Here is an 18,262-nt window from a genome sequence, read left to right on the forward strand (position 1 = left end):
GATAGACCCGATGTCAAGGGAATTACATCAAGGAAATGGTTCTCTGTTTCTTTAGATACTTAGTATCGATTAAAGCTTTGTGTTTGCTTAAAGGATCCATGGACTCTTTGTGGGGTTAATTATGTTGGTATACTGCCCTGGCAGTTTAGGAGAGAGCACTCTGCCTGACTCCATCCTCTGTTTTTATGTCTGTGCTGAAGAGTTTATCCATCAGATACTGAGTTTATGGAGTGGTTCATCTTGCAGTGATAGTACTTCCCCAAGCTTTAGCACTAAGTTAAATTGCTCATCCATGTGAGATGCTTAGCAGTGTGTGATAGTAACTCATTTAGGTAACAAAAAAAGGGAGAAAGGCTGAATTAAGAGTCTACTTAGTGTGGCTTGTTGTTTTTGGTTTTTTTTCTTGGAATGGATTGGTGATGAATCTTGAAAAATGATGAGTGGTAGGAAAATCCCTGTATTGTGCCAGTTCACCATCATGTTTCCCATATTTTACAGTAATCATCCAAGTTATTCAGAAAGTTAGGGCCCCACAAGATAATATAAATAGCACTCCATGTATTGTATCACTTGCAAAATGGAAGTCAGGGTACAAGACATGGGAGAAAAGGAGAAAAGGACAAAACGACAAGCTGGTGATGCAGAAGTGATGGTAGGATTAGGGGCCATTACATGGTGCTATTTTGCATGGATTAGTGAGGGGTATATATATGTAAATTATTGAGCAGTATAATCTCCTCCTATTATAATCAGCTACCAGAAAGCAAAGTTGTCATAGTGTTGTATCAGTTTGTGGTTTTCTTCAGTTAGTTTGATAAAGTTGAGATTTAAGGGAAGGCATGAAACTGGATGAAATACAGACCTTTTTTTGCAAAGACCTGAATATATGTTAAAGCTTGGAAAAGAGGCAAGGGTCTGTGAAAAATCTAAGGAAAAAGAGAACAAGAAGAGACAGTATCCAGTATAAGAAGTGAGATGTATGACACTCTAGTTTATACAGAAAGATATTATCCAATGGAAAGACAACAAATCTGGAAAAGACAAACATTGTTTAGGAAGGTCCTTGCCATAATAAAATTAGAGTAACTACTCTAATTAGAGTAACTACACCAAGCTTGGAAAGTGGAGGAACAGATTAAATATCTGAAATTAAAACAAAGACATATTGTTGCCTAGTGTAAGAAACACAAATCTCTGAAAGGAGACTGAAGTTTCTCACTTCATGATAGCCTTACTTACTTATCACTTGGGTTCAGAAAACAATAGGGAATACTTCACAATGGTTAGGAATTTTCTCTATCTTACTTTTGCATAAGTGATAAGCTTGTTTCAAAGGATGACAGCCTGTTAATACTGTGCAATTATTAAAATAAAAAAGGTGACAGTGGCTCTGAAACATGGGGTCTGGATCTTAATGATGTGTAAAGCTTTTATAAGGGGCTCTGCCAAACACTTTGTGTTATTTCTTTTGGTTTGCAAGGAAAGGTGGTTTGCAATGCCGAGGGGGGGGCTTTGTAGTTAAGAATTTTATGTCTGAGCAAAGGACTTAAATGATTTTTCATAAGCAAGATGACAGTCAGTCTACATAAAATTGCAAAGATTTTATACTCATAGCATGCTTCAGAAACGTACTGAATTCTTCATATATACAGCCTTACATTTAAGTTTTTCTGGTGTACCTTAGCTTAAAACAAATACACTTTTATTTATTATTTTATTTATTTATATGTCTGTGTGGTTTTGAATTCTAATGATTGGCTAAAAGTTTCTTTCTGATTCTGTTTCAGATGCATCCTCTTGGACTGTGTAATAGCAATGATGAAGAAGACCTGTATGAATATGGCTGGGTAGGAGTGGTGAAATTGGAACAGCCAGAGTTGGAGCCCAAGCCATGTCTCACTGTCTTAGGAAAGGTAAGGGGATACTTTGGGGCTGCATGTAAATGTTTCTTGGAAGGATTAGTTCTTTCTGAGAAAAATCAGCAAGAAATAAACTGAGGGAAAACTCCCCTTACTCCACAAAATATTTTGACTATTTTTACTCTAGGTACTTCAGGGAAAGATGCTGTCATGACTCAGTTGATAGAGGTGGTGATGGGCAGCTGAGCATTCCCTTTTTGAGCTCTGTAGGAACCTAACAAAGATGAAAGCAAAAAATGGCTGTTTAGTAGAAGCAGTATTGGAGTAGAAAGGGTGAACTGCAACTGTGATTCTTACTTGGTCAAAGCAGTCAAAATTAAAGCATCTTACTGGTTTTCCTTAGGCAAAATTTTCTGAGAATACATTCATTAATTTCCTCTTTTTGGGGAAAGAGAAGCTTTCAAACTTAGAAAGATTTATTCACTTTCATTGCAGGATAGACACCTCTAGTAACAAGTGAATCTTATTGTACTGGTCAAAAAAATAAAAATTTTCATCATCCTGGAATCTTTCAATGGATTGGGGCTTCTGGAATCTTAAATTAAGTGCAAAACTTTTCTCTTTGTTTTATGGGTTGAACTCACTAAGATGCCTTTACTGCTCCCAGATATGTAAAAAAAGAAAGCAGAAAGGTGACCTTTTTTTGTTCATGCCTTAGAATTTGTGAGTATTGAGGTTATTATATGCTGGCATTTAAAGTCTAGAGGGTTTGAAAGTGTGTGAAAGAGCATAGGCCAAAGTTCTACCAGTAACTGAGTAGTTGAAAACTACTGCATAACAGGGGCTCATCCTAAAACCCAGCTGCCTAAATTTGGTAGGATTGTGTTGTGACTTCAGGTTAGCAGTGTATCAAGCAGAAAATAAAACTGCAGGTTGACTTTTTTTTTTTTTAAACTTGGCTCTGTAAATTTATAAACAAAACTTCTAAAATTTCACCTTTCCAAGGAAATGGAAGGCCATCTGTTTGTCTAAAAGTTGCTGCAGGTTTAACTTGTGGTACATGGTGAAAAACATTTCTTTGAGAAGTGACTTCCCTTTCTGTTGAATTTCAGCATAATACAGCTTTTTCTTTTTTTTTTAACTTGGAAAACTGTTTTTGTTTCACAGAAATTCTAGCTGTTGCTCCTTTGTTCTTAGAAAGATAAAATCTGGGGATGAGGTCTTGTAAGGATGGGAATTAGAGAAGATTCAGTCCTAAAAGATGCATAATGATCCATAAGTAAACTCCAGGAGTAAGTTTAACCTTGAGGCAAGCCATTTCAGGAGGGAGTCTGTTCAGTCCCATCTGTCAGGCTCTTGAAAATTGTGTGAGGAAATAAATGTGCAAAATGGATAAAGAAAGTTGAAGCATGGGTACCCTGCACAAAAAAATAAAAGTTAAAAATATATACCTAGCCCACTGCTATGTGCCCAAATCCCACCATGTCCTCTATACTCCCCATGTCCCCAAAGCCACCCCCATCTCCAGAATAAGTGCAGCTCAGTATCTGCTGATGTTAGCTTCCTAAAGCTTGGCCTACTGAACAGCAGACTCTGGCTTTACTTCAGGAGCTCTGTAAGCATCTACTTTGATGCATGATGGTGGTGATGTGACATAGGGTGTGGCCAGAGAATTTGGGCATGGAGTTCCAAATGTATCAGTTTATATGTAGCAATTTCAACAGGTGAAAAAAGCCTGGCCAAGGTTCTAGTCAATAGTGCACTGCATTTCATTGTTCTGAATTTTCTGTATTTATTCTTCTCTTCCTGAAATATTTCTTCCCTATTTCATGCTCTCTGCTGTAGTTTCTCCTCTTCATCTTTTGCTAGCAACACCTCTCAGTTCTCACTCTGCTCGTGTCCTGATTTAGAAGGACTTCTCAGAATTCTTGGAATATTGTTGAGTGCAGATAGCAGCAGGAGCATCAGCCCTGAGCTTCTTTCAGGTCTCTATCAGTTAAGTCAGCCTGGTTATCTTACCAGTGAGAATATTGTCTGGGTCTCTGAAAAGCTCAGTTTCCATGCAATTTGTTATTCAGATTGTTATGTGAGGATTCAGTGTGGCCTGTAAACTATTTTGCTTGGGTAAATATCAAACCTGCTGCATGTGTGTATGCGTCTTCTTCTGGTTATTTTTAGAATTTGGCAACTGACTTGAAAGAAAATGTGAAAGGGAAACGAATGGAAGAGAGAGAGGAGAGGAAAGGAGGGAGGAAAAGAGGAAAAATAGAAGGAGAAGGAAAAAGACAAGGAAAAGAGTAGGGGAAAGAAAAGAAAGGGAAATGGGGGAGGCCTGGTCTTGAACAGGGAAAGGAAATTTTTTCCATATAGAAAAGGAGGAAAAAATCAAGGAATGAAAACCTACAGTTTGTTCCTCATTAAGTTTGATTTAACCTGCCCCCAAGGTGGGGCATCATAGAGGGAATATTGTTGAAAGTTTGGAATATGGTGAAGCAGAATGTAGACTAGTTAAAAGCTGTAGAGGTAAATTGCATGATGCATGAATCTGGTAAAAGGTTTTGTATGGTTTTATTCTTATTGTTGGTTTTGGTTGTCAAGGTCTTTTTTGATTTAGGGGTCGTGTGTTTGTTTGTATTTTTGTTTGTATTATTCATTGATTTGGTTTTTTTTGTTTTGTTTTTAGTAAAACTCTGGCCTGTGTTTTTAGAAGTTCTAGTTGTTTATCCACAGGTAGCTATGAAGAATTTCATGTGTCCATTTTCATTACTGATTTTGTAATTTTCGTATTGATTTGCAATTCATATTGATTTTGTAATTGCTCATCCTTCTTAGTCATTGCTTGTCCTTCTTTATATGATGTAATGGAAATGAAAGTGTTTAAAAAAATGTCTCTGCTGCTGTAAAGAGTTCCCGTGAAAACTGGGCCTTGGTTGAGGCAAGGAGTGTGTGTGGCAGCTGTGTTTTACCATTACCTTTGATCACAGTGCAGCCCTGTTTGAGGCCATGCTGCATGCAGGCAAAGCAAAGGCCTGGGTTTTACTGATCTTATGAGCTCCTGAATAGGGCTAGAAGGGGAATGACAGAGGAAGAAGAAAGCTTTTGGAAATGAAAAGGAAACCCCGTGAACCCGACCAGCATTATTGGCTGGATTTGCCTACCAGGGAGCCGCTCAGTTTCTGCCAGGCTGATTTTGCTTCAGCTTCTCTCCCCCACACCCCCGACCCCACCTCCCCCTCTCTCCTTCTTTCAGACTTTTTTTGTTTTTGAGGCATGGCTGTAGTAACTTGGTTCTCAGGCTGGGAACCCACTGAGCTGTTGCCATGGTCACTGGGAAGCTCTTCGTGCCATGTGCTTCAAAGGGAACCTTTCCCCTCCTGGAATTCCTGCCTTCTCTCTGCACACAGCACAATGAGACTCCTTCACCGCTCCAGCAGTGGCACTGTGCTGGAGGAAGGGAAAAGCAGGGCTGCCTGCAATACTGATTGCCTGCCTGCATCCTGGCAGGGCTGGCAAGTTGAAACTGGCTGTTCTTTGATGTCCCTTCCAGCCCAGACCTCTCTGGGATTCTGGGATCCACTGTACTTTGATGGCACTGAAACTGCGTGTGTCCTGTACTCTGCAATATGCAGACTCCTATTCTTCCCCCACCCCAGTCATTTTCAAAGCAAAGTCAAGACTGAAATACAATTCAGCAATGCCACTGCTTTTTATTTCAGTACAGGATAGTGAGAAAATGCTGAAGATTTGTTTAAAAGTAGCACTTCTTCCCTTTCTGCAGGATTGAAAGTCCACAAGAAAGGATTTTGTTCCTCTTTCTCTTCCAGGGACTGTTCTTCTTCTGTATTAATAGGATACATGTATTTGAGGATGTGCATCTGAGTATAACCTAACAAAGACAGGATGTCCCTGCTACTACAGCTTCCTGTTTTCTTCAGATGAAAGAAATCTGTAGTAAGAGGAAATTCCTAGCAGTTCTTCTAATATCCATTAACTTCTTTTCTAAGAGCTTATTTACAAAAATTCACACAAATACTAACTAGAAGAATCTCTTGTTTTGCCGTGTCATCATTATTATTATACTAGTTAGGCTGGGGCCAAAATCATCATAACTTGAAAATTCACTTAACAGTTGAACTGTGATTCCTAACCTTTTGTCTAACAATTCAGTTTAAGTATAAAAATTCTTACAAGGTAATCAAATGAGAATTTATGGGGCTATGTTGGTAGTTTAGTTCCTGAATAAAGAGAGATCTGTTCTAAGACTTGAGGAACAAGAAGGCCTGTGAGGAGTCCATTTTAATATTTTTTTTTTAGAGTTGCTAAAACTAATAAAAAAAGGCAAATTAAACAAAAGCAACTTACACTTTTATATTAGTAGCCTATGTTAAGAAATCAGTTATATGTTCAAATTGGTTGCTGACCAATATAGGAGTATAAGTATACTTATTGTTTCTTTATAACATTAATAGCTTTATACACAGTTTGGATAATTTCCTGTAGAAATGGATTCAGTTCAGTTGTAGAAATGCATATTGAATTTAGGCAAACACTCTTCCATGCTAAACTTGTTCAGAAATTAGGACTGAACTATGCCATAGATTAAGATCTAAAATTAATGAGAGACATGCCTAAAACCTTTGGTCAATGTTTCCAAAACTTTGTTTGTTCAGATACTTTCAGCTGGAAGTGACAGCTGCAGTAAGGCATCCTGTGATGAGTCTTGTGCTACATGCAGTAGGAAATATTGTCACTTCAAGAAAACTTCCTATATCCATTGAAGTAGTTGACATTTCACTTGTGGTATCTATTCCACAATTTGGGGACCTTTTCTACCTTCTGTTTGTTAGCCTGTGTTTCTTCTTTGCAAGCAGCATCCAGAAAGCATTTGTAATTAGTTTTGAGGCAATAGTCTCAAAAATTAGTGGCAAAATTTAATCAGTCTGGATGAAAAGTAATAGGGTGAGTGATTTTTAAGCTGGTTGGTTTGTTTGTTTCACTGTGTGGCTGCCTGAAGGTTTGTGCTGACAGTGTTGTGTCCAGCAGAGGTAGGAACAAGTAAGAGGAGGTAGGGTCTACTTTTTGTGATAGCAGTGTGAGCATAAATGTATGTCAGACTACAGACTGAGAAAAGTTTTCTGGCAGTATAAACTTAATACTGGTTGTTTTGAACTCCCAGACATTCTGTCTTCAGAAGGAAGTTGTTATGAAGTAGAAAAAAGCTTATTGAATGAGACTAGTCTCCTTTGGCTGTAGGTCAGCTGATACATCTATATTGAAATGTCAAACATGCCAGAACTCTGAACAAAACAAAAACTATTGTTTTTATCAACCCCATTGTTTAGTAATGAAAAATGAAATATGGTTCTAATGGGGAAAAAATAGCATCCTGGCTAATGTTAAGGATTCAGTCCTTCTGAATCAGTCATGTTCTTTAAGTGTCTTCATTAATTTTGCATTAAAATTTTTATTTCCAAGATTTGTTGTCTTAGCACTACCTAAAATTAGGGTTTACTGTGAAAAAACATAGTATATATAATTGTAATCCCTGCCATGTTTGTATTTGTCTTTACTCTATTTGTTCTAAAGAATATATTGGGGAAGAGAAAATGATAATTTTCTCAAAGCACCAAAGAACATCATAAGTACTGTTATATCATAATGGTAATTTCTTGTTATTCATCACTTAAGCATCATTTATAATATCAAGGACACCTGAAATGTTAACACCCATTTTAAAGAACCGTAGAACATATTTTAAAATTATATCTGAAGTTATGCTGTTATTTGTGCAAATACTTATGATGTAGTTTATGTTTTGACCTTAATTTTTCTTACTTCTCCAGTGCTAGCAGTGTGATCAGACCTCTGCACCATATAGACACAGTGATTTCTAGAGTTCTAACAAAACTTTAGCATAGATGAGATCAGAAGAGGGGATAATACATGTTTTTTCCAGAAGAAGATGGTTTTTCATAATGACACACAGGAAAAGACACCAAGAAGAAAAACAATCACATAGAACAAAATGCTTTTGCCAAAAGCTCAGTGTATTTCTGCTTCCCTTCTCCTTGTCTCTTCACTCCCCACAGACCATATTCTAACAGCAAGCCTGTTTTAACAGATGAAGAAGGGGATTTGAATGGGAAAGAAAAAAGGCAGTAAGGCTGCACCGTAGAATGTTAGAACATGTGGCCACTGCATGAAACAGCAGTGTCATCATTATAATTGAATTCTTGAGTTTACAAGCATCTTTCTCATGTATTCCCTCTTTAAATCCTCTCATTCCATTACTACTTTCCACTTTAATTTCTGCAGTCCCTTTGAGGAAAGAAGGGAGAGGTTGAGCACGGGAAAGAACTGACAAGCAAGCCAGTTGAAATGTGGAGAGAGGAAAGGTTTGTGTATGGGTCGTATGGTGAAAGATGCAGAAGGAAAGAAAAGAACTGGATCAAAGCCAAAGAGGAGAGAGCTCAAAAGAAGGGACAAACAAGGGCTGAATCAGGTTATGCAGTTCAGAAGAAGTAGCTCTTGTCAGGTTTTCATTCATGGGTTGTGGTGAGCTCTTTCCATTGGTAACTAGTGCCAGCAATCTGCTACTGTATTATTTTACTAACTCTTTTTCCATGTTCCCTGCACAGTTACGAAAAGCATCAGCTATTCATGAACAAAGGCCCTCTCTCGTGTTTCTCCCCCTGGGCACTCCTTAGATTTGCCATTGTTGGATTGATTACTTTAAATAAATGTCCACTTTTAGAGTTGAGTCCTTAGCAGTCCCCACCATCATCTTCACTCCTTTCTAACCAACTGTGGAACACAGCTGCTTCTCTCTTAAGCTAAAGAAGCAGCTGTTGTTGCACTACATGTGTTACTGGAGTTCAGCTCAGTCAGATCTCCCAGTGAAATTAATGGAAGTCAAGGGCTGAGTAAAGACTAAGGAACAATTATTTAAGGCATGCTGTATTGACTAATAATAATGATAATATGTAAATGCTTCATGTCTCTTAAGTTTTTGGACCCTCATTATTCTGTGGTGCCTTGTAAACCTTTCAAACATTGAGAGTTGTTTTTGGTTTACATGCGGAATCTACCTATTTCTCTAACAGGAGAAATACATAGTGACAATCATATTGGAAGAACTGTAGAAATGGAGTTTGAAACAGAAAAGTGAGAGAGCAAGTAAGTGCTGCTGTGTTGGAGTATAGAAATGAACACAAAAGAAGCCTGGCAAACAGAATCAGATAAATGGACCAGAAAATGAAGAAAATAAGGAGCAGATATGGAGACAGGGAATGGAATTATTTAGGACTTTGCAGATGAGTGACATGCCTAATTTTGGTGCACTAGGAGACAGAAGGCTTTGAAAGAAATTGGAGAACTTCGGAATGTAACCAGAGCTGCATCAGAGGGACTCCAATATTCAGAATAAAAGTTGGGCAGATAGAATCGACAGTGGTAAAAAGCTGGATCCTAAGAAATTGCAGACATGAAGTGGGAACGTTTTGCAATAATTTTCACAAGACTGAAAGGAAGGAAAGAGAAAAAAAAATTACTCAAATTGTGCTTCATATCCTACTGCTTTGAGATAATTTGCCAGGACATGTTTTTCTGCTCTAAACATTTTATCTTTTTGATGACCAGCTGATATCTAGAGGTGCGGTTTTGGATAACATGATGATTTAACATTTGTACCGAGTTCAAGGAAATGACTCCAAATGAAACAAGTGATCACAGTGTGAACTCAAAATGAGTAGGAAGTGCCTTTTAGTCAGTGTAGGGAGTACTGACCAAGCTACTTGAAATTCTAGCAGGTTAGTTTTGGAACATTAAAGTCAGACATATTTGTGACATGAATTAGGTAATACAGATTAATTATATATTATTAATAGTTGCATTGTTGTGGCCTTAGAACTGTTCAGTAAGGATATGAAACTCTCACAGAAACTATTAAAAATATCACAAGAATGTATGTATTCTAGTGCATTAATGCCTCAGTTTTTGGCCCATTGGTGTTTTGTTCAATTGGTAAGTCAAGATACATCACAGACATGAAATTTTTCAAAATGCTCAAATAACTTGGTCCCTTTGAGATAGGAAGAAAGATGGGCCTTAGCCCTGAGGATCCAAATAGCGAGCTTTTAAGTGGGTGTTGGAGGCATTCGCAAAGAGCACAGGATCCATAGACTTCAGGTCCATGAACGGTGTTGAAACTCCCAGAGGGTCGCTTCAGCTGAGTGTAAGGGACTAATGAGCCAGTCTGACTGTTTATGGGCTGTGGTTAACCTCTTGCAAGTTAGGATTTCCTGTCGCCAGCAATGAGCTGTGACCGCCAGCACCACAGTGTTAATGATGAGGTAGGGGCTGATGAATGGCTGGACTCCAGACAGCAGCCTTCACTGGCAAAGAATCAAGTGGCTAGAGGGAGAAAAACATTGAAGTCTACAAGGGAAATAATGCAATCTCCAGAACCTATAATTCCCATGTTTAAAAAAAGAAAGGGATAAAGAAACTGGCGACAAATTCAAAACAAGTGAAGCTTTTATCTCTGCATTCTGAATAGAAGATTGTTCTTCAGCAAAACTGGCTGTAAAAGCCAGGCCAGTTAAAACAATATGCAGGCTGCTTGCCTCCAAGTAACCAGAAATTGTTGGCTCGGAGTAGCCTGTTCTGAGGAGCCAACCTGCTGGGAGACGTTATCCAAGCAACGGCTTGAATGTAATTCCTCCCGCTGTGGAATGGCTCTTTGGCAAATGAAGACCCTAATTAGAGATGGAAGGGTTTCTATTTTGTTTTTCTTTAATCCTTGCCCCGAGGCCTCTGCAATACAGCCATGTCTCTGCTTGCGTGGAGAGAAGTTTCCAGTTTCCCTTTGTAACAAAAATCCTCCACCTTTTTCATTTTTGTTTTCCCCTTCTTTTTATCTTTTTTTCCCTTTTTTTCTTTTTTTCCCCCCTTTTTTTTTGTACAGAGTCAACAAACTAACAACAAGGGCCCACCACAGTCTGGGACCTTGAAACTAAACTAATCCAAAACCAAGGATAGCTGTTTGGAAGAAGGGCCATATTATCCTGTATTAGGCAGCCATGAACATGGAAAGTTGCTAGTTAAACTGGAATACTGGCCCACCATGCAGATTTTTACTACTGAACTTATTACCCAACCTGATTCCAGTAGTAGAGAGGGAGGATCTCACAGAATCAGGAGTATCCTACTGGATTCCAAGGGAATCCCACATGACTTTCTGTTCACTCAGAAAGGTTGAAGTCTCTTACTAAGGGCTTACATGCCTTTCTGTAGTCTTGGATGCAGATGTTCATTCCTGCCAAAGAGGACAGAAGCTCCAGGGCAAAGGACTGCAGCACTTTGATACGTATAGAAATGAAAATACCTTTGCTTCTTCTCAACTCACCTTGGTCTATATCTGAGATATGGATTTATTGTTTCATTATCTCAGATAATTGTGTTATCTCTAAAATGTCCTTGTTCACAGTAGATACCTACCTATTGACGGTCAGCTTCCTGAGGGTGAGGCTAAGCAAGAGATATTTCTTATTCAATTGACTGAGGTTAGATGGTATTCTTACTAACAGTTTTTCAGAGTTTTGCCATTTCTCATTCTAAATGCAAGGCAATTCTTATAATTCTTTGTTTCCCTTTTTGATGTACCTAAATACCAGTTTATAATTGTAAAGTTAGTATTCTATTAGAGCACATGCCTATAGGAGGAACTTCAGTACATTCTTCAGTACATTCAGTACAGCTTGGGTACTGTTGGGATGCCTTTATGTAGTGGTCTGCATTAATAGTTTCTTTAATTTACAACTCCTCCAGTACTTTCTTATATCTCTGTTTTTTATTCTCTCAGCACCACAACATGCTTGTATGTATGTTTACACAATTATCTTAGATCTAGTTTGTTGTTTCTATCCATCTACTTTCAGTACACCCTCAGTGCAAAGGTTAAGAATTATCTGGATTGGCTGCAGTGGTATTTTATAGCATATGATATAGTACATGTTTAGTACACAATTCCTAAAATACCCTCATCTTGTGACTATTATATTTAAAAGACAACTGTATTTAGAAGTTCTGGGAAAAGCTAGGAAAAGGGTTAAGCATCAATTGTGAATGCAGCCACCCAGTTCTTGCTGAGTGTGCTAGGTTCTCTGTGAATATGTAATCTAGTTCAAGACCCCAGTCCCCTCCTTTGATCTCTTCCAGTGTTCACCCTTCTCTCTGTGGCTGTGCCTTGTCATAGCAACAAGGCTGCTGGCCTGCAAAATGGTGATAGCAGAGGTCAGGGGTTTGGGAGTGGAGTCCCATGACTCTGAAATGTGCCTTAAGAGATGTGCAGCTGGCAGGTTTTGCTGTGTTCAGAATTAAATAAATGTCTTTTTCTTACTGTTTTTACTCTGTCTAGACTCAGAACTGATAAGTGTTTCTCCCTAACCCCAGAAAAGAGACACACTTCACTTTTCTTTTCTTCATTTTAACCATCTGACAGCCTCTCAGTACTGTGTGGTATGAATCACACTGGTGTGTATATATATTTTTGATGTGATTATGTGTTGCGTGAGGTGATAGATTTTTAAAGCTACAAGTACATAGCTTTTTAAGGTTTGGGTTGTTTGTTTTTTTACAGAAAGATACATTGGTTTTAAATTGTGATTATGCTTTTTAATTTCAAAATGCTGCTTCACATGTTCTATACTTCTTAATTGGTAACCAATTCTTGTAATGCTGTGTAATTCAAAATCTAAAGGACATGCGTATAAAACGTATCTTTAAGGTGCCAGAGAAGTCGAGTATTCCAGTCAGGAATATTTTCAGAATTATTCAGGGGTTTTATGCAGGTGTGATACATGGGCATTTGACTGTCTTGTATTCTGCTTTTGTTTTCAGACAGAAATATGAAAGTTCCTTTTTCATTATCTCAGAAAAGGTTTGAAATGGCATCCTGTTTATGCTTGGCTTAACTGAGTTTTTGGAATTACCAAGGAATTGTACATTAACAGGTCTGAAGCATCAGTTGGTTAATTTTTAACTTCTGCTGTTTGCAAAGTAGATGGCTGTCCTTTTCTCCTTCCTCCTCTGCCCTGCAGAATTGGCCTGTGGCCTGGCTTGCTAGCTCCAGTGTTGGTTCAAGGGACAAGGTATTTTTTGTGATTGATTGAGCCTGATAGCAGTGTTGGGGGAGAGAAGAGAGAGGCCTGGATTGTTCAGATGTTGTTGTCTGTGCTCTGTGTGGCTCTGAGAGAAACAGGTCTTTTCATTTTCACAGTTGCAAAGAAAAGGTGTATTTGCACAATGGTGTGTATTTTACATAAGGTTCTTAATGATGAGCAGGTTTGGATTTTATTGCCTAGCTTCATGTGATGCCATTTCTGCCAGTAAAACAAGACACTGAATCTTTTAGTTGAAAATCTTGTTCCTTGGAGTCAGAGTTTGCAGGTTGCATGTCACTGAGTGTTGCTTATATGTTACCAGTATGCTATGTGAGAGGCTGACTTCTCTTATTTCAAAGCACCAGAAAACAGCTGATGATAGAATCAGCTATGGAAAACGTTCCACTTAACACTGCTTGCATAATCCCACTCTTTTGTCAGATGAATGACCACTGACTCTGTGATGTAGAGAGATCTGACATGACTGTTGGATCTGATGGGCTGTGAATATCCAGAAAATACTCTTCAATTTCAATAATTATTAGTTCATAGAGAAGAAACTGAGGGGGGAAAACCCTCAGAAGTTGACAGAGGAAATTCAGGCTGGCTCATTTCTCAGCTAAATAAGGATGTACAAACCAGTTTTATTGACTACTCTGTTCAATAGTCTCTGCAATGATTTAGAGTAATACACTGTATTTTCTGCCCCAAAACCCAAGATATAGTGAAAAAAGGAATGGCAGTAGGAAAAAGCTGTTGTTACAGCTGTTGGAGCTGTGCTGTTACCCTTACTACTAGCAGCATTTTGCTTTTGGGATCCATAGGACTGTTTTCTGTGTACTATATCCTTATTCTTGTGCTTTCCCTCTTGATCATTTTGGAGGACCAACTATTAATGCTGGGTGGAATAGTTTGCTAAAAGGAGTTTACTGGCATCTCTACTGGTTATTCTTCAAACCATTGCCCATCCTCCTCTTCCCCAGCTTTATGAGTTTATTAACCCAGGGAATAAATCAACCTGCTCATGTAGCACATACCATAATTACAATTAATATTTGTTAACTAGAGTGTACTAAGTTCCAAGAAGATGATACCTAGAGTTGGGTGAACAATTGGACAAATCCAGGAAGAGAGATAGGTATTTTTTAATGTAAAAACGTTTGGGAGAACATCATTTTATAACACCAGGATATATCTGTGGCTTATACAAGCAGCCAATGCTTTTAAAGCATCCTTTTTTCCCTTCAGTCCATCAGTATTACCCAGGATGTTAACGTACAAAAAGTATATTTTTAAGTAGTAATCTGGCTCTACCAATAGCCATTTTCAGCAAAAGGTACTCTCTTAGTAGATGTGTAATGCATTACTATGTTGATGTAAATGGCAGAGCTTGCAGTGCTTAATGAACTTTGAACTCCCCACCTATGGTTTTAACCTCAGTCTTTCTCTCATCTGTAATTTATTCACTCTCTGAAATCCATTAGTTTAAAGTGTCATGTCCTCAGGTGCGAATACTACTGAATATTGTCAGGGAATTCTAGCTCTGGCAAAGAAGTAATGTAATGAATAAAAGCTAGTGTTGTTGGTATGATTTTTCTCTTAAAGGGGAACCTTGTTAAACAGCTTTTCTTATGATGGTTTCTCCACTGTTGCATACTAACTGAAACATTAATTGTAATAAAACCATACTAGAAAGCAGAGCAGGAGATGCATACCATGTTCATATGTGCAATCATTCAAAGTCCTTCAAGATGTCAGGAAGGAGCTGAACTTATTGTTTTGACTGTTGTTGTTGTACCTGACTTGAATGAATAAGAGGAACAGAGCACCTGTTTAATAATTATCTGGTCCCTGGGGATGAAAGTTTGCCTCATCAAGGAAGTTGTTACTTCCTTACTGTATTTGCCTGGCCCACAGGGAGGTAGTGCAGAGCTCTTAAAATCTTTCTGGTGTTGAGGTAATAACTTAAAATTCCCCAGGCTTGGAGATGTGGAGGGGTATTTTTCGTGCACTTCTGTCATGTGTGTTTCCTCTTATCCTACCTAGATTACAAGGCCTAGTAAATTCTGCCAGATTTTAATCTGAAGCGATAGTTAATGTACATTTTATTGGTAATGTCCATTGTTCTGTATTAGCATAAACTGTACTCTGAGCCCAGAGATGGTCTGGGAAGTTGTTGTCACTATGAACAAAGTGATCACTTGAATTACGATAAGTGCAATTACCATTTTTTCTGTTTGTTTTCTGTTACTCTTTACAAAAGAGGAAGAATACTGATACATTGCGATAGTCGTTTGTTTTAAGCCACAGAAGACAATCACAGAAAGAAACAGGCCTGGCAAATGAATGGGAATTGACCTGTGGAAATATCTGACTGTTTGCTGCAAGTATTGCAAATGTAAATGTAAAGCATGTACTGTATTAGCTTCTTTTCCCCCCCTGATCCAGCTTGTGTTTATTTTTGATGTAGTTTTGGTCACTTTGCTTGGAAAAATGATTTGAGGGATTCCAAATGCTGGCTAGCCCAAAAAGAAAAAAATCACGTGCTTATTATAGACTGGCATTATTTTAAGTGGGACTTAACATTGCTGTGTTATTTTGAGCTGCCCTGATTACTGAGTAGTGGACAGGGTATTTTCAAAGACGTTTTAATACCCTGCGGTGTTTTCGGGGACGCGGCAGGAGGGCCGCGGCGGCCGGCAGGTGTTTCAGGCTGCCCGGAGCCGCAGTCACAGGTGCTCTCTCAGCCGCCTGGAGCTGAGGGGAGCAGGGCAAAGCCCAGCGAACAGAAGCGCTCCCGCTCAGGCTCTGCTCGCACTGCTTTACCTCCCTGGAGTGCCCGCTTTTAAGGCCGAGCCGGAGGCGGCGGGAGGCGGAGGCAGCCGTGCTCTGATCTCTGGCCAGCGGAACCTGGCCCGTCAGGCGGCCACCAAGCCGCGGAGCCGGAGCCTCGAGCACCGGGCTCAGCTCCCCGTGCGGGCCGTGCCTCCTGGGCCGTGCCCTCGGCACCCGAGCACGGACATGGCTCTTCAGCACCTGCGGCCCCTTGCGCAGGGATGGCCAGTGCCTCTGGCAGACCCCAGCAAGTCTGGCAGGAGCGAACGCCCCACCTCTCCCTGGGTATCAGGAGTTAAGCCCCAGCAAGGAATAAAAGAATAAAACGTCCGCTTTTCCCCGTTCTGCCCGCGGCCGCCTGCCCCTTCCTCTCCCCTCCACGGCCGGGGACAGGCGGCGCTTCCGGCGCGGGGGCACTGCGGCCGCAGGGGGGCGCTGTGCGGGGCCGCTGCTCTCTCAGGGCCGCTGCTCCCTCAGGGCCGCGGGGGAAGGCGGCAGGGGCCTCGGCCGGCTCGGGCTGCGAGCTGCGCTTGGCCGCAGCCGAGCGAAACGAGCAGCTGGCAGGATGGCCGGACGGTCACCCCCATTTACCCTCCGCAGCGCGATTTTTTTACTCGGTCCTTTCCATCTCTTAACACCTGGTGGTGGAAAGTTGCTGCTCGTTCAGCGTATTCACGCAATTAAGGAGTTATTATCATCGCTGATCTGTAAAATCTATTTAAAAATCTCTTCAGAGATCAAGGGGCCTTGCTTGTTGACTGATCATCCTGAAAAAACAATCTAAATAGGCTGAACAGTTCTGTAAGCAGTGTGTGTCTGTGAGGGGTGCCTTCTAGGGAAACCTGGATGAGCCCTCACCTCAGGGCTGCTGCAAAGGAGAATGGGTGGTAGATTCCTTTTAACTCTTCCTCCCCAGCAGTTCTTAGTCATTAACCAGGTGCACCGACTTCAAAGGGGACAAATACCTGGTGGGCTGAGAAAAAGCTTCAGTCTGGGAGGTGGTTTCCCTCATGTGCTGTCTGATGGGTTTTGTTGATTTAGAATACTAGAATAGAGCAAATAAAGTGACCTTTATGTATTAAAACCAGCTTCTCTGTATTAGCCAACATTTTTTCAGGAAAACGCTGAGTAATGTTTCATAATTTATCACTTTTACTGGTTTCTCTTCTATCTCAATCTAAGTTGAGGTTCTGGTAATCTCTGTGGAGAGCCTTCTTGTTTAGTAGATGGTGATAGCTGTCATGACTTGGAGAAATAGTTTCTTGCATTCTGTCTCCATAAAGGCAATAGGATTTTGAACAGTTATTGGGAATATCTGCATTGTGGAGCCATTGAGCAACATTTCAACAGTGCATACAGAGACACAGTGGCAGAAACAGGATAAAACCCCTGTGTTATCCTTGGTGGTTAAAATACTGTTTTCTCTGTCCCAGAGGAGTTTAATATCTTCAAATACCTTCTCTGTGCAGTTGGTAACTCCACATTTGGACTGTATTTGATGGAAAGCTGTGCACTTATGTGGCTCTGATCAGCATAAGAAGTGTACGCAACAGTTCTGACCTCTGATGGTCAGAAAAAGCAGTATTCTCTGAGGCACATTTTGAGATGGTGATATCCTAGTTTGTGAGAATGACACTGAAAAAATATAAACAACCTGGTCCACCTTAATTTTTTACACTAGTGAGCTTGTCTCCACCCCAAGTCATAGGGAAGATGGTTTTTAATGATACTTCCAAGTGAAATGGAGGGGAAAGAACATATTTTAAAAAAATTCTTGTATTTAAAGTCTTTAGAGGGTCTAAATGTCATTTGAATTCCTTTGAAAGGTTGTTGAAAGAGGAATTTGAGAAGGAAGGAGCAGAGACACTGTAGAAGCTTTAGAGAAGTTTAACTGTGTTCCATGCTGGTTCAGGAACTCCTGTTTGTAATTGTTCTGTCATTTATTTTAACTACACAGAAACACAAAATGTTAAGTTTTCTATCTGGAGATGAGGAGAGGGAGCAATTTTTGAGTTAAGAAGTTATCTTTTGGGGTGGGACTGAGGATGCTGTCTTTCTTATTGCAGGCAAAACGAGCAGTACAGCGAGGAGCCACAGCGGTCATCTTTGATGTTTCTGAAAACCCAGATGCCATTGATCAGGTACGAAGCAATGTCAGGCAGGAAGCAATGTAGGTGTTGGGAACCTGATAGAAAGGGAAAACATTGGGGAGTTAGATTTTTTTTCTAGCTTTTGCTAGAATCCAGGTCTGGGATTACGGTTTTGAAAGAGGATGGAGGCAATTTTTTGTGGCCCATTATCTAATCAAGGAAGTTTTCTTTGCCCAGCTCTGTGTACAAAACACAGGATGTTTGGCTCTATCTAGCCTGTGATCAATAGTGTTGTTGAGCAGCTGCTGTTTTTGAG

The 18,262-nt window shown here is 39.9% G+C and overlaps 1 protein-coding gene across 4 annotated transcripts in view; it reads left to right on the forward strand.

Annotated features, from left to right (window-relative positions):
- ZNRF3 (zinc and ring finger 3) overlaps positions 1 to 18,262 on the forward strand; it is a 65,856-nt gene that overhangs the window by 34,213 nt on the left and 13,381 nt on the right. For 3 of the 4 annotated variants that reach the window (XM_033518288.1, XM_015643942.3, XM_015643945.2), the window contains exons 2-3: positions 1,788 to 1,913; positions 17,923 to 17,997. In XM_033518288.1, the coding sequence (XP_033374179.1) occupies positions 1,788 to 1,913; positions 17,923 to 17,997 (201 nt within the window). The remainder of the gene's footprint in view (positions 1 to 1,787; positions 1,914 to 17,922; positions 17,998 to 18,262) is intronic. The other variant, XM_033518287.1, reaches the window with a different exon arrangement.

Source organism: Parus major, chromosome 15 (genome assembly GCF_001522545.3).
Source record: "Parus major isolate Abel chromosome 15, Parus_major1.1, whole genome shotgun sequence".
NCBI classification, from domain to species: domain Eukaryota; kingdom Metazoa; phylum Chordata; class Aves; order Passeriformes; family Paridae; genus Parus; species Parus major.